This window comes from Dreissena polymorpha, chromosome 11 (assembly GCF_020536995.1).
Source record: "Dreissena polymorpha isolate Duluth1 chromosome 11, UMN_Dpol_1.0, whole genome shotgun sequence".
Taxonomy (NCBI): Eukaryota; Metazoa; Mollusca; class Bivalvia; order Myida; family Dreissenidae; genus Dreissena; species Dreissena polymorpha.
Window position 1 is genome coordinate 82,560,293 of NC_068365.1, and position 26,700 is coordinate 82,586,992.

General features: G+C 36.2%; 4 protein-coding genes across 6 annotated transcripts in view; 2 read left to right on the top strand and 2 right to left on the bottom strand.

The window, feature by feature from the left end:
- The window catches only part of LOC127851894 (translation initiation factor eIF-2B subunit gamma-like), a 488,689-nt gene that overhangs the window by 41,086 nt on the left and 420,903 nt on the right, over positions 1-26,700 (top strand). The gene's annotated exons all lie outside the window — the stretch shown is intronic.
- On the bottom strand, positions 1,887-13,868 carry LOC127851895 (coiled-coil domain-containing protein 25-like). Its single transcript, XM_052385849.1, has 9 exons — positions 13,718-13,868; positions 11,751-11,798; positions 11,418-11,457; positions 9,817-9,868; positions 9,152-9,227; positions 8,157-8,260; positions 5,404-5,606; positions 3,653-3,698; positions 1,887-2,876 (listed from the first exon to the last, which is right to left on the bottom strand). Exons 1-9 carry the CDS (start codon positions 13,740-13,742, stop codon positions 2,844-2,846), a joined length of 627 nt encoding a protein of 208 aa, XP_052241809.1. The 5' UTR covers positions 13,743-13,868; the 3' UTR covers positions 1,887-2,843.
- On the top strand, positions 13,901-21,724 carry LOC127851897 (sterile alpha motif domain-containing protein 15-like). Its single transcript, XM_052385851.1, has 4 exons — positions 13,901-14,068; positions 18,412-18,510; positions 19,497-19,584; positions 20,641-21,724. Exons 1-4 carry the CDS (start codon positions 13,949-13,951, stop codon positions 20,775-20,777), a joined length of 444 nt encoding a protein of 147 aa, XP_052241811.1. The 5' UTR covers positions 13,901-13,948; the 3' UTR covers positions 20,778-21,724.
- LOC127849979 (A disintegrin and metalloproteinase with thrombospondin motifs 6-like) overlaps positions 23,179-26,700 on the bottom strand; it is a 30,255-nt gene continuing 26,733 nt past the window's right edge. Inside the window, exons 19-23 of the mRNA XM_052382715.1 lie at positions 26,369-26,498; positions 25,336-25,540; positions 25,039-25,215; positions 24,194-24,347; positions 23,179-23,365 (exon numbers count right to left, since the gene is read on the bottom strand). Coding sequence (XP_052238675.1) covers positions 23,238-23,365; positions 24,194-24,347; positions 25,039-25,215; positions 25,336-25,540; positions 26,369-26,498 — 794 coding nt within the window. The 3' untranslated portion in view covers positions 23,179-23,237. The remainder of the gene's footprint in view (positions 23,366-24,193; positions 24,348-25,038; positions 25,216-25,335; positions 25,541-26,368; positions 26,499-26,700) is intronic.

Consider the following 26,700-nt stretch of genomic DNA (forward strand, 5'->3'; position numbering starts at 1 on the left):
ATTAGAGGGCGGACACCATGCTAAATGCTTGAAATGCACTAAATGACCCTGTGACCTAGTTTTTGACCTGGCATGACCCATATTCGAACTTGACCCAGATATTGTCTAGATACAACTTCTGACCAAATTTGATGAAGATCAAATGAAAACTGCTTCAATTAGAATGCGGACACCATGCTAAATGCATGAAATGCACTTAGTGACCTGGCATGACCTAGTTTTTGACCTGGCATGACCCAATTTCGAACTTGACCTAGATATTGTCTAGATACAACTTCTGACCAAATTTGGTGAAGATCGGATGAAAACTTCTTCAATTAGAAAGCGGAAACCATGCTAAATCCTTGAAATGCACTAAGTGACCCCGTGACCTAGTTTTTGACACGGCATGACCCATATTCCAACTTCACCTAGATATTGTCTAGATACAACTTCTGACCAAGTTTGGTGAAGATCGGATGAAAATTATTTGAAATAGAGAGCAGAAACTGTGGACGCCTCCGCCCGCCTTGGGTGAAACTATAATACGTTCCAATTTGAAAAACTGGCGTATAAAAATGAACTAACAATGCATTCTGACAAAGTCAAGTAAGGTGTGTATTTTAGACATGAAGGGATAGTACGAGTTGTCTAATGCACACATATCAGTAATTCTTGGTCAGTACCAGATAAAGCACAGTGGAGCCCCATAGGCAGTGATACTTTTGGGGTCCAGGCGACTTTTCGGCCTACTGTCTACTAGAACGCCAGTGCCTAGTCCATTTCACTTGTCTAAATTAGCTTACAAGTACCATGGGGGCATTCATAAGAGGAATGACCTGGAGTGAAAGAGCACTGTGTTGAATTTTACTCAATGCAAAGCCAAATAATGAACATCTTGAATACAAAATCACCAGTTGAACAATACCGTTTTGAAAATAAAAAATGTTTGTCACTTGGCAAGCATGCGAAAGACGTTGGACCATGCACATTTCTGATAAAAATTTACCAACCAGTCGAACTTGCGATTTTTCTGGTGACATAATAACTCCTATTATGATTCTTGGAATCAGTCTAATATTGCACCTTATGGTATTTAGAATTGTTAAACGTCGTTATGATACAAATAAACTCTATTAGGTATTTTCTATTGTTTGGTTAAAGGAGAACTAACTCTGGTAAAATCTGGTGGGGACCTCATGTCCTGTTAGATTTTTTTGTCTTTCCCATGGGTTGGAAAAACACTTTCTATTTGAACATAACATTGATATCATGTCATTAGATAAGGCTAAGTAAGTAAAAAATAGAGTACTTTGTCACGGTCTCATGGGGCCCCTAAAAATGGCGAGGCCCATAGGCAGTTGCCTACTCTGTCTAATAGGTCATCAGGGACTGTCTTGTCTAATAGTTCATCAGGGACTGTCTTGTCTAATAGTTCATCAGGGACTGTCTTGTCTAATAGGTCATCAGGGACTGTCTTGTCTAATAGGTCATCAGGGACTGTCTTGTCTAATAGGTCATCAGGGACTGTCTTGTCTAATAGGTCATCAGGGACTGTCTTGTCTAATAGGTCATCAGGGACTGTCTTGTCTAATAGGTCATCAGGGACTGTCTTGTCTAATAGGTCATCAGGGACTGTCTTGTCTAATAGGTCATCAGGGACTGTCTTGTCTAATAGGTCATCAGGGACTGTCTTGTCTAATAGGTCATCAGGGACCGTCTTGTCTAATATGTCATCAGGGACTGTCTTGTCTAATACGTCATCAGGGACTGTCCTTGGTTAAGGCACATTTTTATCTGTTAAAATCAGCACAACTGGTTCTTCAAATTTAAACTGCACTGTAAAGTTCTTTCCAATAAAAAATAAGAAAAAGAAACTTACTATAACCAAACAGAAAGATATAAACCAATAGTTACACAATATATATTATATACAAGACAAGATCATTTTTAGGGAGAAAAAGTTCATATTCCTTATTCCCATATTTATCACAATTTTATACATAAATACATGTTAACATGTAAAACTGCAGACAAAAATGAGATGATATAAAAACTCCAGACTGTTGTCTTCTATTATATATGCCTGCAGGCAGCAAGAGTTCTGTATTGCAACTTCAAAACAGCAAGTATAAAGAACTTCAGTTACAGCAATTGGATACCACATTTCATGCATCAAAATGAACTAGTACTTCACAAACTGATACTTCTTATGCAAAACGAAGTTTCTTTCACACCACAATTATCCCTAGTGCTGAGGTTACAGTCTGCTAGCTCATACCAACGACTTTCTGCTCAAGGCTGAGTCATGTAAACAGAGGAAACTTGTTTGACCTACCATAGCATATCAGCTTTTGTTTACATGCAAAACAAAAAATTATTTTGAAGCACAAGTAATTAAATTTAATATTTGTTTTTAAAATCTGCTTGCATTGTGCCATGAACTGATCGTTTTTCTGTTCTGTATAAATTAAGAGTATACATTTTTTGGCAACTTTTTGGACTGAAAAAAATTAATTTGAAGAAAATAATGCTTTTACTATTATACAAAGAATATAAAGTCCTGAACATATGAAATTAAAACAATTACTTCAAAAAGGTAGAAAAAGGTCATGATAGCATTATTTTCAATCTCTGTGACAATCCTATATTTCAATATTAGCATATTAATGAAAGCCTTTTAGATGAAACACCATTGGTTGATATTTTCCAGTAAATATATTTCATTTCATATTCAAAAACCACTACAAAAAGTTTTTTTGAAAAGGGACAAGCTATGTGCAACTATCCCCGATGATATCTCTTCAAACAGCCAGGTTATGGAAGATGTAATGACCTGCTGCACACTGCTTCTCGTCACTGGGTCACATGAAGTCATCAGAGTCATTACCTGCATCCTGTAATGTACCAAACATGAGAAAGCTCATAACATACATGGACATACATATTATAGCCATGCACATAATTATCAGCGCTCGCCCTGGCTCAAAATTTTCTTAAGCCAAATGAAAGGTATAACCCAGAACTTTTTTTACATTTTATCAGATTTACGGTGTGTGTTTTTTTAAGAACAATAGATGTGTTTGCCAGAAACACTATGCCCCCTATTGCGCTGCTTTGAAGCCATAAATTTTATCTTTGACCTTGAAGAATGACCTTGACCTTTCACCACTCAAGATGTGCAGCTCTGTGAGATACACATGCATGCCAAATATGAAGTTGCTATCTTCAATAATGCAAAAGTTATGACCAAACTTTAACGAAGGTTAAAGTTTTAGGGGAAAAAAACAATGATATTTGACTTTTGACCTTGAAGGATGACCTTGACTTTTCACTACTCAAAATGTGCAGCTCTGTGAGATACACATGCATGCCAAATATGAAGTTGCTATCTTCAATAATGCAAAAGTTATCAAACTTTAACCAAGGTTAAAGTTTTGAGACACACACAATGAATGAATGACAGACAAACAGACAGGCCAAAAACAATATACCCCCGATCTTTCGATCCGGGGGCATAAAAAGTATAAGCCAAATGAAAATCTCTTGAGCCAATATTTCTTATTTGTAGCCATTTTCTTATTTGACAAATGGAAGAGAGGGCCTTGCATGTCAATGGATTGCATTGAAATTACTGTCATTATTGAATCTGTCAACCCCCAAAAATTCATACCTTATTGCTTGTCATATTTTCTTCTTTCATAAGAGAGCTGTATGACCTAAAATATAGAAACAGAGAATGAGATCTCAATAACAATTAAAATATCAAATTTCCCAACTTAGCGGGGGGGGGGGGGGGGGGGGGGGGCAATCAATTTTGCCATAGTATGTCTATATGTCCTTCCACACTCCCAATGGATTTTTAGTTTTGCAATTAACTCAAAAAGTATTTATGCTAGAATGGATGAAACTTTACAAACACCATTGGAATCCCACAACCTGCACGCTTTCTAGCACTACATTCAAAAACATATTGATAAACAAGCAAACTTTCATTAATTTAGTTCGCCGTGGCGTAATGGATACGGTGTCTGCCTAGCAATCAGGAGGTCATGGAATCGATCCCCTCTCGGGGAGCGTTCTCTAGATCTCCCTTAAAGACGCCAAGAACTGGTTATAGGCCCAGGAAACAGACTCGAGAGCGTTTCTATAAGCCTGAGGCTTTCGATGTAATCAAGCTAAAATAAATAGGTTTAAACTAAACTTTCATTGACAAATCTAGGAAATAAAAACTAGAAATTTTCATTTCAATTGTTAACAAGGTAACTGTTGACAAAGCACAACACAGGGTGCATGAGGAACAATAGACAAATTGATAACAAAAGCTCAAGCATGTTGTGCTCAAGTTGGCTAAAACTATGAAAAAGTAGAAAGGAAAGCTTCAAGCTATCCAGGATGCCAACTGTGAAGTGAGAACAACTTTTGTTCAAAAACTGAGCTGGTTAAGATAATAATATCAAAAAGTGTTGATTTGTTTGGGCAATTTGAGGATCAAAACAGTCAGGGAAATAATAAGTCCTGATATGTATGATATGGGACAATGTTCTTCACAATTCATACACTCTATAGCCTGTGGCATAGGAATTCTTGTCGAAGTTTAGGTTTCGGTTTCATCCAGCAGCATTAAAACTAACAGTTTTTTATGGCGGCCAGTTCAAATAACTGCCAATAATCATTAGAATTTAACCTATGGATTGATTTCATTGAAATGTAACCTATATTTGATATTAATGAAATGTCACCTTTTGACTGATAAAGGAATGTCACCTATGGACTGATATCTTTGGAATGTCACCTATAAACTGATATAATTGGAGTGCCACCTATGAACTAATATTGGAATGTCTGATATCATTGGAATGACACCTAGGCTATAAACTGATATCATTTAAATGTCCTCTTTGGACTGACTTCATTTGAATATCACCTCTCAGCTGATATTTGAAAGTAACCAATGGACTGATATCATTAGAACATCAACTATAGACTAATATAATTTGAATGCCAACTAAAGACTAATATCTTTTGAATGTCAACACAGACTAATATCATTTGAATGTCAACTACAGACTTATATCATTTGCATGTCAACTACAGACTAATATCATTTGAATGTCAACCCCAGACTAATAGCATTTGAATGTCAACTACAGGCTTATATCATTTGAATGTCAACTATAGACTAATATCATTTGAATGTCAACTGCAGACTAATATCATTTGAATGTCACCTATGGACTGCTATTGAAGTGTCACGTTTTAACTGATATCATTGGAATGTCAACTATGGATTGATATTTGAATGTCACCTACAGACTGCTGTTGGAGTGACTGATATCATTTGAATGTCCTTTTTGGACTGATAATGTATTGTCTCCTATGGGCTGATATAATTAAAATGCCACCTATTGACTGGACTTTCACCTGAGTGATTTCTCCTGCTCCTTGCGGTCCATTTCCTCCTTCTCCTTCTTCTTCTGTTCCTGCAGCTGATGTTTCTGGTCCTCCCTCTCCTGGCGGTCCCTGTCCTCACGTAACGCCCGCAAGTCTGGGAACTTCTCCTCCTTGGTCTTATTAAGTCTGTTCACAATTTCATTGATGCGCTTCTCCACTTTAACCTTCCTGACCTGTTAATGAAACCAAAAACCAACAATATTGAGATGTTGAATAACTATTTAAATACTGACAAATTAATAATCATACTGTTCACGTCCAAACTTTTGAAAATTTCTGTAACATTTTTATTGTAGATCATGTAATTCTAAAAAAAAATATCAACATTTGGAATATTTAATTTTTTTCTGTTACTTCAAACATATAAAATATCAACATTTGGAATATTTAATTTTTTCTGTTACTTCAAACATATAATTCACAAACCATAATACAATACAGAACTGGATTTCATCCAATTCTTTTATGGGACTTGTTCACAGATTTTTTGCATATTTTGGACAGTTGTGATTAAATGAATATACAAACAAAACTGTAACATTTGGAATAGTTTCAAATAATTACAAAAACAAGGTTAAGATAAAATAAAAAAACAAGGAGTCTTTCCTATGGCTCAAAAACAGGACCTCTGGAAGCAAAAGCTAACACTCTATCAATACACAAAGCTAACACTCTATCAATACACAAAGCTAACACTCTATCAATACACAAAGCTAACACTCTATAAATACACAAAGCTAACACTCGATCAATGCACAAAGCTAACACTCTATCAATACACAATGCTAACACTCTATCAATACACAAATCTAACACTCTATCAATACACAAAGCTGACACTCTACCAATACACAAAGCTACTACTCTTTAAATACAAAAAGCTAACACTCTATCAATACACAAAGCTGACACTCTATCAATACACAAAGCTAACACTCGATCAATACACAAAGCTAACACTCTATCAATACACAAAGCTTACACTCTATCAATACACAAAGCTAACACTCTGTCAATACACAAAGTTAACACTCTATCAATACACAAAGCTAACACTCTGTCAATACACAAAGTTAACACTCTATCAATACACAATGCAGCTAACACTCTATCAATACACAAAGCTAACACTCTATCAATACACAATGCAGCTAACACTCTATCAATACACAAAGCTAACACTCTATCAATACACAAAGTTAACACTCTATCAATACACAAAGCTAACACTCGATCAATACACAAAGCTAACACTCTATCAATACTCAAAGCTAACACTCTATCAATACACAATGCAGCTAACACTCTATTAATACACAATGCAGCTAACACTCTATCAATACACAATGCTAACACTCTATCAATACACAAAGCTAACACTCTATCAATACACAATGCAGCTAACACTCTATTCATACACAAAGCTAACACTTGATCAATACACAAAGTTAACACTCTATCAATACACAATGCAGCTAACACTCTATCAATACACAAAGCTAACACTCTATCAATACACAAAGCTAACACTCGATCTATACACAAAGCTAACACTCGATCAATAAACAAAGATAACACTCTATCAATACACAAAGCCAACACTCTATCAATACACAAAGCTGACACTCTATCAATTCACAAAGCTAACACTCTATCAATACACAAAGCTAACACTCTGTCAATACACAAAGCTAACACTATCAATACACAATGCTCACACTCTATCAATACACAATGCAGCTAACACTCTATCAATACACAAAGCTAACACTCGATCAATACACAAAGCTAACACTCTATCAATACACAAAGCTAACACTCTATCAATACACAAAGCTAACACTCGATCAATACACAAAGCTAACACTCGATCAATACACAAAGCTAACACTCTATCAATACACAAAGCTAACACTCTTATCAATACACAAAGCTAACACTCTATCAATACACAAAGCTAACACTCTATCAATACACAAAGCTAACACTTCATCAATACACAAAGCTAACACTCTTATCAATGCACAAAGCTAACACTCTATCAATACACAAAGCTGACACTCTATCAATACACAAAGCTAACAGTCGATCAATACACAAAGCTAACACTCTATCAATACACAAAGCTAACACTCTATCAATACACAATGCAGGCTTTTTATTTGAGCTCCATCCTGTCTAAATGGGTTCATTGCACGTGGGAAAAGTGTTGTCCCTGAATACGTGTGCATTCTGCACAGGCTAACATGGGCCAACACTTCCGCCTAAACTGGATTTTCCCTAACTAGAGACTTCCTTTAAATGAAAATATCATAAAAGCGGAAAGTGTTGTCCCTGAGCAGCCAGTGCAGATTGCACACGTAATCAGGGAAAACATCTTAGAGGAAGTATTATTTTGCTCGCTAAAATATATTTAACAGATTCTTTTTCGAATCTATTACCATTTTTTGGAAAATTTTCATAATTATAACATTTTTATTGTGTAACTCACAGACAACAAAAGTTGTGTATGACATCATAAATATATGAAATCACAAAGTCTACATGTAAATTGTTTGAAATATAAATGTTTATTATTTTCAGATGTGGCGAATTATTTTTTGTCTCTTGACAATAACATGCGCTGCAGAAACATTGAGAATTCTGACAAATGTTTTTAATAATGAATTGTACATTTTAAAGCTATTTAAGAATGCAGTGATATTTAAAAAGCCATGTATTACCTCTCTACTCTTATTAAAGCCAACTTGCCCAACATCCATCCCTCCAGTTTTCTTGAGGTTGTCCCACATTGTGTACACTACATCCACATTGTTCATCTTGTTACCTGAATCAGAACATAAAGCAGTATAAATGGCTGAGCAGGCATCCCCATACATCCAGCCTCATTTTGGAAAAACTGGGCTTAATGCATGGGCGTAACATGTTGTCCCAGATAAGTCTGTTCAATCCTCACAGGCTAATCAGGGACGACACTTTCCGCTGTTATGACATTTTCTGTTTAAATGAAGTCTCTTCTTAGCAAAAATCCAATTTAGGCGGAAAGTGTCGTCATTGATTAGCCTGTGCAGATTGCACATGGGCACAAAAAGTAATCCCAGTCTGCAAAATTCTAGTGCCGACAGAAAAAGCTGACTGCACAGGCTGATCTGGTTAGACACTTTACGCACATGCATTAAGCCCAGTATTCACAGAGCTAGGTTCAAATCATGTTTGCATTATTGCTTATTGGCCACTGAACAAGTAAAGTATGTGACCAATGCTGATTAGTTTAACCAATCCTGCCTCAGCAGAATGATACATCAAGTAGTATTTCTTTAGTAACAGTAGTTAAAGCAAGTGATACACTTTATACAATAACTTCCTCAATGCAAGGTGCTTGCAGATTTTCCTAGATATGAAAACAAATCAAAGATAAAGCAACATAACTTCAAAAAATATGAGCCAAACTCTGGGAAAACTGGGCTTAATGCATGTCCTTTACGTGTTGTATTACATTAGCCTGTTCAGTCAGTCCACACAGGCTATTCAGGAACAACACTTTTGGCGCGTAGGGAATTTTTTTGTTAAAAGAAAGTCTTGTCTAAAAAAAAAATCAAGTTTTAGGGGAAAGTGTCGTCCCTTATTAGCCTGTGTTGACATCACAGGCTAAGCTGGGATGACTCATAACGCTCATGCATTTAGCCTAGTTTTCCCAGTATGCCACTGCTATGCGTACCGCTGATACTGTTGGCCTTCACAAGCTGTGCACACTCATCAATGACAATCTGTGGAACGTCATCCAGTGTTTCTCCCTACAACACAGGGTCAGCGTATAAATATTATACTTCTTCAGTATTACCTTTTGCTAACAGCTTATGATAGTAAAAACAACAGCTTTGTAATACATTATTTTAATCTGCCAAGGCATAAGTTTAAGTTTCAACCTATTGATATTTGCGTGTTTGCATCAACAGCCTTAGGCTTATTGAAACACTTTCAGGACTGTTTCCTGTATAGAACCAGTACATGGTGTCTGTGGGGGAGATTTAAAGAACGCTCCCATGGTTGGGAACAAACCCCTGACCTCCATTCCACTAGGCAGAGACCGTGTCAACTACACCATGGCAATGCTGTCACTGACAACCTGTAAACTAAAAACCTGTAAACTAAGCTGCTTAACACAAAAATGTTAGTAATTGTTCAACCCATATAATAAACTGGTATATAGCTCCAAAATTTAATATTACAACAAACATACTAAATATGTTTGTTTTTATATTTTTATTAATGAAACTAACTTAATTTGTGTAAGTGGTGTTTAACTAAAGTTCATTCCTTCAATTAAGTCTGGAGGATTAAGCCTACATAATTGATGTAGTCTCAAGCATTGAGCATACATACTGGGTGTAGTCGCAGATACACGTGGGCTGATGACACCTTATCCACATGGAACCTGCAACAACACTATCAGCTTATTGCAGCAATTCATCTTAAACAATATGTCAACAAAATTCAAACTCCACTATCTTTCATTCAACACATAAGATCTATATCACATTAATTATATAAAAGCAAAGTTAAATAAAATTGCCAGCTGAAAATAAACATAAGCTGCCAGTTAGATTGTGCAGCTTATTTACTCTTTATCTGGTCTAGCTCATAATACTCATTTGTCATTGGCTAAGCAAGATCACATGCTCAGAATACTCATTTGTCATTGGCTAAGCAAGATCACATGCTCAGAATACTCATTTGTCATTGGCTAAGCAAGATCACATGCTCAGAATACTCATTTGTCATTGGCTAAGCAAGATCACATGCTCAGAATACTCATTTGTCATTGGCTAAGCAAGATCACATGCTTAGAATACTCACTTGTCATTTGCTAAGGAAAATCACATTCTCAGAATACTCATTTGTCATTTGTTAAGGAAGATCACATGCTCAGAGTACTCATTTATCATTGTGTAACCAAGATCACATGCTCAGAATACTCATTTGTCATTGAGTAAGCAAGATCACATGCTCAGAATATTTATTTGTCATTGGCTAAGCAAGATCACATGCTCAGAATACTCATTTGTCATTGGCTAAGCAAGATCACATGCTCAGAATACTCATTTGTCATTGGATAAGCAAGATCACATGCCGACTGTGTATTTTTTCATATTAGGTGAGTCACTATAAATTATGTCACAGATAACAAGATCACATCATTGTATGTACTATATAGTATAGTTTACTTTTCTCATTGTTAAATGTAGATGCTGGACAAAAAATGGTACTCTATAAGAGAAAATCATCACAAGGCTTCCTCCTGACCCTCCACAGTGTGATACAGTGATACAGGGTCAAACATATACATTGGGTGATGGCCTACTAATGATACATGGTCAAACATTTACATAGGGTGATGGCCTACTAGTGATACAGTGATACAGGGTCAAACATTTACATTGGGTGATGGCCTACCACAGTGTGATACAGGGTCAAACATTTACATTGGGTGATGGCCTACCAAAGTGTGATACAGTGATGCAGGCTCAAACATTTACATTGGGTGATGGTCTACCACAGTGTGATACAGTGATACAGGGTCAAACATTTACATTGGGTGATGGCCTACTACAGTGTGATACAGGGTCAAACATGTACATTGGGTGATGGCCTACTAGTGATACAGTGATACAGGGTCAAACATTTACATGGGGTGATAGCCTACTACAGTGTGATACAGTAGTGCAGGGTCAAACATTTCCATGTGGTGATGGCCTAAACAGTGTGATACAGGGTCAAACATTCACATCGGGTGATGGCCTACTACCCTGTATAATTTTTCTCTCGGGGTAAGAAAGAAGACCAGTTAATAAAAATATATGACCTTCTAAATACTGGCACAGAAATTGTAGCTGCAATGGTGAAAATGACCACATTTAAATTTGTTGATGACCACCTCACATAGTATTTAAACCTTTGTCTACTACATTATCTGAACCACATACCACACATCTTCAGGAAATCCCCATTTTATAAGTTCTTCATCTGAAAAAAATAAATAAATGGTTAAACCACATTCAAGCTGGAATTTTATATTTTGTTGATTGATTACATATATCTGTCTAGGTTGGTGAACGACTGTAGAAGTTGGCATCCACTTTTGCATATTTGGGTTTCAACCGTTAAATTATGCACATTAAATGCGCATGTAAGGAATAGTTATAAAATTCAATTTCAAAAGTTTATTGTTGGTAAGCTCATATAATGCTCATCTTTTCTTAGAACAAGAGTATTTATATATAAAAGCAATCTAATAATCGACTAGGTTGCCTACTTACTTTCATTTTTATCTAAGCCCATGTACATCATATATGCTGGGGAAACAACTGTGAACAGAATGAAAAAAGTATGTTTCAGACAGTACATATAGCACATAGAATTTAACTGAAATTGTCTTTAAGTTTGATTCATGAGAACTAGTGGCCATGTATAGGCTTTGTGCCTGCATTTTTAGTTTACTGACAGGAAATGTTCAACTCGAGTCCTGGGGATCTTTCTGCTACTTCTGATACAGCACAGTGAGCACTCTTTCTAAACAGAAGATTTTGTATGTATGTATGTATGTATTTATTTTGACCTTGCGGTCAAGGATAACCCATGAAAGTGCAAGCACTTATTTCCAATGGGGAGACAGTAAGCAGAAGAGACAGTATTGGGATACAACAAATCCGGGTGCGATACCCTAGCTCTTTGCGAATAGATACCTATAGACACCTTGGTTCTTTTACGTGCTCAGTGTATAGCACCGATACGGGCGAGAATTACCTGGGTTTCATACCAGTACATCTCTAGTTGGGTGGGAAACACTTGAAGCATTTCTGAAATTTCCAGTGCCCCGGCCGGGATTTGAACCGGGGACCTCTGGAATGGTAGACCAGAGTGTTACCACTCGACCACCGCACCACCCCAATTTTGTGCTGGCCTTAATTGGTTAAGGGGTGAAAACTGTACAAAGGGATGCTCAATTTAGTGTTAATTTAACATTATTTACATTGTAAGTGTCTACATGTGGATAAGGGGGACAATAACAGGCACAGGAGTAAGGTGTGTGGCTGCCTTATGCATAATGGGAGGCAATTAATACTATTAACTTTGGTAGAATTTCTATAAAGAAATATATACATATTTGAGAAGTGGACATCATGAGTTGTGTGACTAAAATTTGTTTAAGAACTCTTCCTTTTAAAGGGTTAGAGTGGACTATTGATGCAAAATCATCACAAGATTTTCACTCTCAAGCAGTAGTTCTTCTTGAATGCTCTGAGCTTTTATAAGCACATACGTACAGCTCAGAGTTCTTCTTGTTAACCGACTTTTTAATGTCAAAAAACAATTTATCACGTTTGTCTATGAAATTGAGTTCAATCAACCTAATACGTCGTAACAAACGCAATACCTGTTATCACAGACATCAATTTGCGAGTGATTTGTGGAGAAATACTCAAAACAAAAACTTTATACAAAATCTGTTATCAAACCGAAAGCCGAAGTTTTGAATTGACGATTCGATCTATCTTACGGATGTTCCGGAGATGGTGGGTATATTAAAATTGGTTGATAAGACACAAAATCTTTCTTGCCGAGGATTCCGGAGATAGTTGATAGCGCGTTTTCGAATTCGGAAATTCGTTGGAATACTCGGCTTTGTCTATTTAAGAAACATACACATTTAAATGAACCGTTGACCTGTTTGAAACTTTGGATTAATATCAATATTTTGTGAGCATACCATATCAAGTAAGTTGTTTAAATTTGAGCATTATGGATATATTTACGATATTTGAGTTTATTTATGCCAGAAAATAGTTTATGTTGCTAATATTTCCGATTAAAACCCCACCTAGATTCTGGATGGCATCTTAATATGAATAAACATGTAATCAGTTGCAACTCCCAGCGACATGGAGGGTCAATAGCTGGGAGTTGTATTATTGCAACTATCTCAAGCAGCAATTTCTATTTGACTAAATTGGAGGGCAGAGTACATGAAAAGATGTTCCATGTAGAAGGTACATATAGTTCAAACTATGCAGAACTCTCAAGATTAAAACATAAAATATGGAAATATACAACATGCTATTCGCATTACATGTCATAGTGTATATTTTTAGTTGTGAATAATCCGAATTAGTCATCCGAAAATATGAACACGTTACGATATACGAAATACCTCATTATCTATGGCTAGGATCTGAAGTGATATTTAAAAACGTCATTTGTTATATAAATGAGCATTACTGCGTACCGTCGCATGTAAAATAAAACACCATTTCGGCAGTTGTCTTCAATAGTGTGTGCTCCCAAAATCACGTCGTTTTTGTTTTGTCGTTGTCACTATTTCTCATAAGCATCGACTTGATCGGGATCGCAATAATATTTCAAATAAGCTTTTATCCGATCATGATCGCAGGAACCGCAATCCACCCAACAGCAGGTGATTGGGAAAACAACTCTGTTTGCCTGGAGACGTTTACAAATGGCGACGATGAAAAGCGCAATCGAAGATCTGAAGGATGACCGAGTGCCCCAGTGTTTATACTGGAACGTGCAGCAAGTTGCTGACTGGATTGAAGATTTAGGATTTCCATTTTACCGGGTAATTAGTGGCAATTAGTAAAAATAATCGGTTGATTCTAACTGTATGGGACGCGTCTACACTAATAAGGTCTATCTATGTATATGTACACAATACAGTCGATTGGTGTAGCGGATTTTAGTAAGTAACGGATAGGTTAAACGTTTTTTGCAAAATACTTTTATTTTTGCTAATATTTTAGTATTATGTGTCCTTTACAAAAGTAAGAATGCTCAGAAACCAAATTGATGCGTGCCATACCATATAAAATATCTAGTCAATATAAATTGCCGCTAAGAGTCTTTTGATGATTTTTGCTTTGGCAGACTCTTAGCGTCAATAGTCCACTCTATCTTTTTAATAGCGAGAGTTTTCCTTATTTGTCTATATTGATGCGCAAGGAATTTGGTGTGCAACATTCAAGCCCCGATATCAGACAGTTAATATCAACGGATTGCAATAATATTTACATACCTGTGTAGATAATTCATTTCTCAATAATGTTCCGTAAGAATTATGTACCGTTAAACGCTGTGTATAACGCGCATTTATGTATAACGCGCATCTACTTTTTTAAGCTTAAAAAGCGGGAAAAAAGTTTTTGAAGCAAACAAATCGGGGGAAAAATTCCGTACCACAGGCTAACTGAAAATCGTTATATTTACATTGCCAATCTTCCGTGTTCTTTATTGCGTCAATTATTAATTATTTTAAAGACGATAATGATACAAGTTTGTGGTTTTTTTTAATCATATTATGCGTAAAAACAAATGTTTGGATTGAAATGAATTATGCATGAAATGCACACTTTCCACGAGGATACCATCAAGGTTTTCATCATATGTCTCCGAAGTAACTGTCCACGATTTTATCGTGGAGATGTACACATAACGGATGGATTAGTTATAACTAAGAAACTGACATTATCGATTGGTATTGTCACGTGGTTATTCACGCATGACTTATTCACAACCGCGCGTTTATTTACATTGTTGATATCATGCGTTCTTTTCGAGTGTCTATAATTGACAGGAGACTTTAACGACTCAAACTTCTCAACATCATTAAGACATTACCGGCGATAAACAAACAATGGAGGTGTGAAGCCATTTGCCGGTTCGCATGTTTTGATAATAGCCCAGCTACACAAAACTTGACAGATGACGCAAATTGCTTGATAACCACATCCTCAATCTTGACAAGATGTATGAAAACGTGTAAACAAACACAACATCAATTTTATTAACACATTTGAAAAGCAAGAAAAATAAGCATAAATATATCGGGAAAGACCTTGCTGACATACTATTGTAAATCGACAAGTGCATCCAAATAAATTGTGTAACACTAGTACAGTCGGGTATAATATTGTGGGAAAACAATAACATTTAAATAAAAATGGCTTCCTTGTTTTTCATTCTCTTTTTCAAATTTATTTGATTTCAATGCTCTGTACGTACCTGAAAAAGATAGAAAATATTTATGTTAACTTTATAATGTTTGTCCATGTTATTCAGATCGTAAATATAACACTATTGTTAACATAGTTACAGTTTAAACACCGGGAAACAGAATGATACGAATTACCCCAACTGGGTAACTGACAGGGAAAAAATGTCTTGGCATGGCTGTAGTTGTGCATAACGCGCATCAAGTTTTTAAAATGAAATTTTGGGGTAAAAAAGTGCGCCTTATACACAACTTTTTACGGTACTGACTCTTTCAATTTTGCACGCCTGGCCAATTTAAATCAACACACTACTCACATTTTCAATTCCAATCGCTGTGCCTGCTGTATACTGCAGGTAGATTTTAATCGATAACGCAGCCTTTTACACCGTAATGCCTTCTTCTGATTGGTTGATATTTAAATATTTCATAACATGGCGAGAGGTCAGTGATTGTATTGCGATATAAGCAGAAGTTTAACTGAAACAAATTATGCCTTTTAACTTCAATTCGACGCTATTTGAGGTAAAAATGGACTTCTTAACTAAAACTTTATGAGTTGGTAATATTATTTTGCAATTTTAAGCATATTGATATAATAGTATTGTATTTATTTTTCGTTATGGTTTTTACAGACCGGAGTTTCAGCGTTCAGATTTATTCTGAACGCGAATTATTTCAGCTTATAAAATATCTATCTATCTTTATATACTGCCAACCGCTCTTTCGAGCATTATAGGCAGAGGGACATTATCGAGTCCATTTTCTGGGAAGAACCAGTACTAGGTGTCTATGGAGGAGTTAATGAGAACGCACCCCGAGTGAGGTTCGAACCCATGAACTCCCGATCGCTAGGCGGACACCTCATCCACTACACCACCGCAATCTTCTGAGCATGAAAGCTGCAACTCGGGATTTAGTGAATAACGGACATGTGGTGACCCATATTCAGGAATGTGGGGATTGTCTCAAAATAAATATAAACTCAATTGAAGTTGTTCAATACACATGTGCTTAGCGTGTGGGTATGATATTAATTAGTGAAAACATCATTTTTAATGAAAAATAATCAAATTATAACGAAAAATTGATTTCTCTGAAAACATATTTTTCACTATCAAATCTCTATATATATACAGTAACAATGTATTCAACTCAAAATGACCCGAATATAGGGTGCATCGCTTTTAACAGCCATTACATCATCAATTGTGCAGTGATTTCCATGAACTTGGTCTTATGAAACGCAGAAATTAATTACTTTCTGGAAATGTACATATATTGCAATTATTTTTTACAAATGCTGTGTCAAAATTTTCAAGAAATAACACAATACACATGTAATCCGATAAAGACCTAAGCGATCCGCTAATGGCTGAATCAGTGAACCATGAAATTCGCGCTGTAAACAAATAATATTTTTTCGGAAATTTAAAACCGCTGGCATGTTTCAATAGGAAAGACATGTGTCTATCTAGGTTTAATGGTTTAATCACTGAATGCAGATATGGACATTATCGAGTCCGTTCCCTGGGAAGAACCAGTACTTGGTGTCTATGGAGGCGATAATGAGAACGCTCCCCGAGTAGGGAGCGAACCCACGAATTCCCGATCGCTAGGCGGACACCTCATCCACTACACCACTGTGACCTAGCTAGGTCTCTTAGGGTATTAGGTGCTTAACAGGCTTCGCTGATCATTACACTTCGTACATTAAAAATGTCAATATAAATAATATTATGTATACAGAAATTCATTCATCACTTGTCAACAAAACGCCCCTTCCTTGTGAATGTATTCCTAAAGTGAAGGTCATTCAGCACCATAAATGAACACTGCATACATGCCAGATGTCCCAATCTAGAAGGGACAGTCCAGCATATGTGGTTTTTATTCAGGCGTCCGAGTATGTGGCAATTGGTCCCGACATTCGTAAAAAACGACATACATTCTTTAAGTTCACAATAAAATTTGCTATTCAAGCTCCCTCTGGTTTAAATTTACCATCGCTTATCCCTTTATTGCCCCCCCCCCCCTATTAACAAACCATTTCTACCACTCTAGTGCACCAGTGTTGTTTTCGACACCTTATCAAGGATTTATTGGAAAATTATTGATTTTATCAGGCATTCACACCATAGTGTTTGTATGATAGGGGTCGCTAATTGCTATCGATAGATGCATCTTGTGAATTAAAAGCAAGCTGCCAAAGATATTATTATGCAGTATTCTGTGCATTATAACACCTGAGGCTAAAAACCTTTCAAACAAATTGAGTGCTGACTGATACACATTGATATTTCACAACAATGTACTTTTGTTTTCGACTTATTTTCAGAAAATTGTTTGTACATTTTGCATCAATCTAAATTTAAAGTTAATTGATGATTGGTTGAGTAAAAACAGTGCTTGATTTGCTCACAATGTGTTAAATGATTACATATGTTTCTATCGATTGGATGTCATATAGAAGCATGCCCCATATTTTTACATGATTTACATATGTTTCTATCAATTGGATGTCATATAGAAGCATGCCCCATATTACATCAGCATATTGCACACTGCACATGTGTGTGTAAGTTCCAGCAAATGGAGAATATTTGTGTTCATGAAATTTTTAAACTCATTTATTGTCAAAATTGGCCAGATATTATGAGATTTTGTAAGTAATATACCGATAACTGACTACATTTAAGGTTGCATGATTGATCGTTTTAGGTGTCCCGATTTTTGGTCAAATGTTCCGACATTTTTTATGGATTTTCCCGATTTAGACCTGAAAATTTCTGACATGTATGGGGAACAGATTCAGGTCCTTCATTTCATATCAATTAATGTTTTACCATGAAGAGATGATAGGAAAGCATGTTTTAATAGAAATACTTAATAAGCTTTTAAGTTATTGTTTTCAGGCATGTATTACAGAAAATTTGATCAACGGACAAAAACTCATCCACCTTTCAGCAGCACATTTGCCAAATATTGGAATTACAGACTTCGAACATATTAAGGTATATGACATGAAACATTGATTATAACTGATAAATCAGTTTTAATCCATAATTAATTTGAGTAGTAAATCAATCAACAAGTTTCTGTGTATGCATGATAGATTTTAAAAATGCATGCTATCAGATAAATCTTTCAGCTATTGAAGAAAAAATTATTTATGGACAAATGAGCAGTGTTCTAATAAAACTGGGCTTAATGCATGTTCGTTTAGTGTTGCCCTATAGTTACAAATGTACCTGTGCAGTCTGCATAGGCTAATTAGGGGCAACACTCTGTTTTTTCAGGGGGGTTTTTATTGAAAGGAAGTCTCTTCTAAACGCAAAACCGTTAAGATGGAAAGTGTTTGTCCCTGATAAGCTTGTGAGGACTGCAAAGGCTATTGTGCGACGACACTTAATGCACTTGCTTTTAGCTCAGTTTTCCCAGAATGATTCTTAAAGGGACTGTCAACTGCAATTGACAAAAAAAGAAAAGTTCTAAAATACTGTTTTTTTTACAATTATTAGTTTATATTGATTAAAATATCACGACTGGTATATTACATTACTTGAAAAAAGTTTTCATATTTTCAGTATATTCGGTAATAAATTTTACTGGGTATGTCTACCAGGTAGCTACCATTTAACTATAAATATCGCAAGTAGATTGATCATCATCGTCACATGGTAAACCCAGGAATGCAAATTGTGCATGCGTAGTGAATTGTATATATTTTATATATAAAATGATCAATCTACTTGCATTTTTTATAGTGTGTATATTGTTATGTCACCTATTTTCGCAATGTACTTTCGATTTCACATCGTGAAATTTTATTACCGAATATACTGAAAATATGAACTTTTTTCAAGTAATCTAATATACCAGTCGTGATAGTTTAATCAATATAAACTATTAATAATAAGAAAATACGGTATTTTAAAACTTTTTTTTCGTCAATCGTGGTTGACAGTCCCTTTAAAATAAACTTTAGATTGTGTTTCAGATTGTTGCCAAAAGTGTGCGTGATCTTCTGAAACTGGAGGAACCCAACTGGAACAGAAGCATATCCTTGCCCCCACGCACTGATATAGGTAATAATTAAACAAGGGGTGTACCCATGATGTCTGTTACTCTAACTCCATTATGAATATTTTTGCCAAGATCAATTAAACTTAATCAATAAATCAAAAGTTTGTGTTGCTTACCGGGTACTTCATAAAAGAGAAAAATGCCAAATATTATGTTTTAAGAATATCTGAGTTGTGTTCTGAGAAAACTGGGCATAATGCATGTGCGTAAAGTGTCATCCCAGATTAGCCTGTGCAGTCTGCACAGGCTAATCAGGGATGACACTTTCCGCCTATATTGGATTTTTGCTAAGAAGAGACTTCATTTAAACGAAAAATGTCATAAAAGCAGAAAGTGTCGTCCCTGATTAGCCTGTGCGGATTGCACAGGCTAATCTGGGACGATACTTTACGCACATGCATTATGCCCTGTTTTCTCAAAACACGACTTATTTATGAGCCGGGCTCTGGTAAAACAGGGATGACCATTTTTGCATAAAACAGATTTTTGATAAGAAGACACCTCCTTTTAATGAAAAATACAATAAAAGTGGAAAGTGTCGTCCCTGATTAGTCTGTGTGCCGTGCAAAGGCTAATCTGGGCCGACATTACACTCATACATTTAACCCTTTTATTCAGAACGAGCCTTAAATATTACCTCAAACATTGCCTTAACACTTTAATATTTCAGTAGAGTCATGGTATTCAGAGGGTTTTCTTTTTCATAAAAAACAACAATTAATTGGTTTAGGAAAGGTATTGGAACAAATGTTTGAATATTAAAAAATCAACAAAATATTTATAAAAAATTTAAATTGAATATTTGATTATTTTTTTTTTTAAACAAACTTAAAAAAAATGTATAAGTGTAAAACCACACTTCAGGTATAGTGATGACGACTTTTTTAGTCCTATTCATTGTTTGGATAGCAGCTGCCATCAATTAATCGGATCATTATTGGCAGTAGGGAGGATATCTGGGGAGGGTAGTGTCTATATTGGTTTTATCCCTCAGTTTGCATGGGCATTACGTTAATACCTCATGTTTAATCATGTTCAACGCTGTGTTTTTACTGCAGGTATGTACCTGGAGAAGAAAGCCGGTACAGGGAAGGAGTGGGATGGCGTGACGTTTGCCAAGTACCTGCTGGACAACAAGGAACCCAAGTGGTGTCCACCGCTCTCCAACCACTGCCTCATCCTGCCTCACTGCTAGCCGGCCTCCTACACAGCTAGTCTGCCTCTGTTAGATCTTGTCAGTATGTGTATGTTGTCCTTTTACATTTATGTCTTGTTCTGGAATCTCTGTACACTAAATAACTGTGTGTAAAGTGTTGTACTAGATTAGCATGTGTAGTCCACACAGGCTTATCAGAGACAACACTTTCTGCCAAACTGGATTTTTGCTCATAAGAGACTTGACAAATACAACAAATGCATCAAGTGCATCGTCGGATACCCACAGCTGCTGATAACGCTCCGTTCATCTAGGAATGGAGGGTAATGTAATGAATAGACGGGGGTGTCAGACGATGCATCAAGTGTCGTCCCAGACGGCACTTTAAGCACATTAATTAAGATTTGATGTCAGTTTTTCCAGGAAGGGACTCATTTGACCTTTCCACCTTCATGTGATTTATAAACAACAGAATATTTCGCTTCCACTGTTCAACATGTAAAGGGTTGGAAACTGATGTACGATTTTTGTCTTTTATTTACACAAATAGTTTAACAACATATAATACAGCAAAAAGCATTCTTTCATCAGGATTCTGTTTGAAGGAAAATTTATGATAAATATTAATGAATTCATGCTGTAGTATTTTTGTTAGTAAATGTTTCTATAGATAAGCGTGAGGAGTGGAAGCACTACGTTTTGTAAGTATATTTCCCACAGACTGGATTTATATACTGCCGCTATGCCACTTTTTATAATCATTTATTGATGTTATAACAATGTTGTATATATTTACATGTATGCAATATGTTTCAATATATGTTTGTCTTGTTGCCAAATATTTACTTTGCACTGTCGTTTTTTACTGTAAAAATCATGAATTATTGTTTCCTATGTGAGATTTTGATTTATTCTAATGCATGTATTCACAATATTGACTTAAATATATTTCATACTACTTCATAATAATAAAAGTGAAAACACAACACATTTATACAATTATAGTTGTGTATGGTTCTTTGGAGTGAAACCCCCAAGTACATACCCAGATCCACAACTGACGTTTAATGAACGATTATGCTGCACTGACATTTCATTTTGTTCATAATATGAGTTAAACATGGCTCAACCCTCAAGTTATTGTCAGTATTTCAAGATCTTTATTGTTGTACTCTGTAAAATTCCATGTTCAAAGGTGTATGCATCTCATTGTGACATTTCTATGAATCTAGTCAATGATATTGCAGATTAGAGTATAGTCAGTGATATTCCAGTAATACAGACAATTATATCGCAGAGTTGAGTATTGTCAGTGATGTCGTTCTAGGAGTATAGTCAATGATATCACATATTATAGTCAATTGTATTGTTCTAGGAGTATAGTCATTGATATCGCAGATTAGAGTATAACCAATTGTATTGTTCTAGGATTATAGTCAATGATGTCGAAGATTAGGGTATAGTCAATTGTATTGTTCTAGGAGTATAGTCAATGATATTGAAGATTAGAGTATAGTCAATTTTATTGTTCTAAGAGTATAGTCAATGATATTGAAGATTAGAGTATAGTCAATTTTATTGTTCTATGAGTATAGTCAATGATATTGCAGATTCGAGTATCGTCAATTGTATTGTTCTAGAAGTATAGTCAATAATATTGCTTCGAAGAGTATGGTCAATTAACGGTATACTGTTGTAGGAGTATAGTCAATGATAATTCAGGAGTACAGCTAATTAGATCGCAGAGTTTAGTATTGTCATTGATATCGTTCTATGAGTATAGTAAATGATATTGCAGAGGGGAGTATAATCAGCGATATCGCAGATTTGAGAATAGTCAATGGTATCGCATATTGGGGTATTATGAATGATATCGTTTTATTAGTCTAGTCAGTGATATATTTCTAGGTAAGTCAGTTACATCGCAGATTGGACTATAGTAAATTGTATCGCAACTAGAAGTATAATTAATGATATCGCAAATAGCAGTATAGTAAATGATATCGTATAAAGCAATATTGTAAATGATATTGCAAATATGAGTACAGTCAGTGATATCGCAAATAGGAGTATTTATATAATGATTTCGTAAATGGGATTATAGTAAATGATATCGCAGAGTGGAGGAAAGTAGTTCTTTCAGTATAGTAAATGATATCGCAGAGTGGTGGAAAGTACTTCTACAAATATAGTCGATGATATCGCAGAATAAAAAGAGACGCGTTCTAATGAAACTGGGCTTAATGCATGTGCGTAAAGTGGTGTTCCAGATTAGCATGTGCAGTCCGCACAGTCTAATCAGGGACGACAATATCCGCCTTAACTGGATTTTCGTGTAGAAGAGACATCATTTAAACAAAAAATACCATAAAGACGGCAATTGTCGTCCCCGATAAGTCTGTGTGGATTGCACAGGCTAATATGGGACGACAATATACGCACATGCATTATGCCCAGTTTTCTGACAACAGGACTCAAAAGTTCTCGGCTGCCATAGCTCTATTGTGGGGTAAGCGCTCCTGAGATCTGACATGTTTTACAGCACATTTTGAGGAAGTACTCTCGGTCGCAAAATCGGAACTTCAGTACAAGAGGACAGTAGGCGAAGTTGTAGTTGTCCACACACTCTGAAATAGAAAAATATTTTGACAAAATATCATTCATTTGGATGATCAGGTCTATGGTTAGTTCGTTGTAAATGCGGCCATCATGTCGAACGTAAGAGTTCATTTTCAGTTCAACATGGAACGCAAGGTTTCGGTTTTAATAGTTTGTTTGAAGATATGGTTAATTTTCAATTTGTATCAAAAAATAATGTTGGTACGCCCACATGCAACAATAGACTCTTAGGCATGGGTCGGTATACAGCAAGCTCTCACGGAAGTCTTTAAGTTGTACATAACTGAATAGATACGCTGTGAATAATTTTAAAGCATAATGTACTTGTTTTAACATGTTAATTAAAAAGGACTATTCCCTAATAATCCGTATAAAATGGCACTGCCGAAACGTCAATAACAGGAATATAATCATCAGACTAATTGAGCCTCGCTCTGGGAAAACGGGGATAAAATCATGTGCGAAATTTGTCGTTTAAGATAAGCATGTGCAATCCGCACAGGCTAATTAGAGATGACACTTTCCATTTGAATGGAATTTTTCGTTTAAAGAACGTCTCTTCTTAACGAAAATCCAGTTTGGGCGGAAAGTACAAATGCTAATCTTGGACGACACTACACACGTGCATTAAGTCCAGTTTCAACAGAACGCGACTCAATTATGTCTTATCATTTCCTGGGATAATAACTCTGACCAAAGACCTATAGAATTCTATAGGTCTTTGCTCTGACATAATAATAAATAAACATTTACATAAAGAAATAGCTATAAATTTAATAATTGTCCGTATGCCTAACATATTATTTATGAATACGGGTTTGCGACTGACGTCTCACCGTCGTGTGTAGCCAGCTCTTCCTCGCAGTTCATGTCACAGCGCCGCGCGTCCGCTGGCCGGCTCTCAGGGTCGCACTTGTCACCTGGCTCCCCGTCATGGTCTATACAGTCCACCTGTCGCCTCTGCCAGCCCTCGCCACACCGACCTTGACACTGATACCAAGAACAAAACCACTTACTAGTCATCGCGTATTGTGTACAGGCAAAGCTCACAAATAAAAAGGACTCATATTTTGCCATCAGTAAGTTGTAGAAATTACCATATATATATATTTATATATACGATAATACAATAGCTCGGAAATGGACAACAAACTTTTTGCTTGCAAAATATGCATGTATATATCATCGGTTTCAAAGTGTGTATAAGTTAATATATGTTTTTGTATCCAGTATAATGTATTTTAATGAACAAGATTAATGCATGGCAACTATATGCCTTAAAATCTAATATTTACACAACAAGACTAATTCTGTGTTAAATAACGAGTAATTAAATAAATGGACTTAATTTGCATAAAAAAAGATTATTAACATAAAATGACGAAATTGCGTTAGAACACACTTATTTACTTTATAGGACTAAATCTGCGTTAAAAAAGAATGTTGATATACAATGACTTAAACGAATATTTACATAATAACACTATATTTGCGTTAAATAAAATAACACGTACTCACATAAAATCACTGTATCCGAGTTAAAAAAGAATATTTACACAATGCGACAAACTAAGCAACCGAGTGGGAAAATAGAGTCACGAATTGAAGTTAAATCCGCTTGTTAATTATAGATATCTGAATAGGTAATGGAATAAAAAGAATTTACAACATTTGAACTCACTTCAGACCAATCTTGAACAACCCATTTTGGTTGCTGACATGCCATCTTGACGCAGGTTGCTATGGTTGCCGGTTTCTTAGCAGCCTCGCACTCCGCGTCGTCGAGGTACATCTCCCTGTCGCTCGTCATGCAATATACATGTCGCACCATCTCTCCGCGACCACACCGCTTAGAGCACTGGCAGAGCAGAAATGAACAATCATGTAAACATAGTTTCGCTTTCGAATAATTTATTTTTTAACGAACTTGTTAAAATATAACCGAAAAAGGGCATACGTAACCATTCTTCCTACCAACCTCTGTCCAATCCTCGGCGACCCACATGGAAGGACAATTGCTGCGTTTACACTGGCGCTCCGATGGCGGCTGCTCCCCCGGGCATTCCGAGGCGTCCAGTGTGACTACTTCCTCCTGTGAGATCCGCTGGAGACACAGGACTGTGCGCGTCTTCATTCCGCCCCCACATGTCTGACTACAGCGACTCCATTCCCCCACATCCCAGCTGAAGTATAGAATGTCGAAAATATAGGAACACCGTTTTCATAACACTGAATTTTGAGCCCTTACTATAGCTTAATGAGATAAAAGATAAAAGGTTCACAAAATGAATCTCTGTCTTGGAAATCAGGCTTAATGCATGTGCGTAAATTGTGGTCCCATATCGGCTTTTGCAGTCCGCACAGGCTTATTATAGACGACACATACTGATTTAATGGAATCTTTCTTTTAAAGGCGGTCCCTTCCAAAGAAAAACCAGAAGTAGGTTGCCCACACAACCTAATCTGGGACGACAATATACGCACGTGCATTGAATCCTGGTTACCCAGAGTAAGGCTTGAATCAGTATTACAACATTGAGACTCATTAACCCATTTATGCCTCGTGGACTCTCCCATCCTTCTAAATTGGATCAAGTTATTTCCAAAATTAGGGATGTCTGGTATATTTATTTCTATTTTTAGAACAGAATTTCGTTTAAGCAAACAGTGTAGACCCTGATGAGACGCCGCATAATGCGGCGTGTTATCTGGGTCTACGCTGTTTGCCAACGCCTTTTTTTACAGGACGCTAGGCATAAATGGGTTAAACACGTTGTCATGCTTACTTTGTAAAGATATACATATAGTGTTATACATTACGAATAGTTCCTGCTTGCATTTCGTATTGAATTACCTTGAAAAATGTCTGTATACTGAGATATAAATAATACGATGATGTTAATTTTGGTGGACACCATGTCGACGCGTTTGTGATAATAATGTCGGTGGACAATGTGCTGGGTAAAAGATCACTTTTCTGAGGCTGGATTTAGAATGTCGTTGGCACTCACTCTGAGGGACACGGCTCTTGGTTGCAGTGTTTGTAATGGTGGCTGGGTTTTGGCTGCGGGAAACAATGGCCGTCTTCCACAATAGTCCTCCGGTACTTGTGCACACAAACGGCTTCCGATCTGCTTATACCTGAAATCATTATAACCAGTTAAACCGGCACAGTCCATTGAACAGATTATTAATGAAAACAAGATATGAAGAATGTTTATAAAGTACTAATGCGCAAACAAGGGGCGTTATGTGATGCTTGATGTTGAAATACACGTATTGCGCTAGTCTAAAACATTTTTTTACCGACAGACTGTGGTTATTCTCCTTTTCAAGGATCTAT

Coding starts and splice junctions, on each gene's coding strand:
- LOC127851895 (XM_052385849.1), bottom strand. CDS start 13,742: ATGGTGTTTTATTTTACATGCGACG. Junction 11,799..13,717: donor GTTTTATTTTACATGCGACG/GTACGCAGTAAT, acceptor TTCTGTTCACAG/TTGTTTCCCCAGCATATATG. Junction 9,869..11,417: donor GGATTTCCTGAAGATGTGTG/GTATGTGGTTCA, acceptor GTGTTGTTGCAG/GTTCCATGTGGATAAGGTGT.
- LOC127851897 (XM_052385851.1), top strand. CDS start 13,949: ATGGCGACGATGAAAAGCGCAATCGAAGATCTGAAGGATGACCGAGTG. Junction 18,511..19,496: donor CAGACTTCGAACATATTAAG/GTATATGACATG, acceptor ATTGTGTTTCAG/ATTGTTGCCAAAAGTGTGCG. Junction 19,585..20,640: donor GCCCCCACGCACTGATATAG/GTAATAATTAAA, acceptor TTTTTACTGCAG/GTATGTACCTGGAGAAGAAA.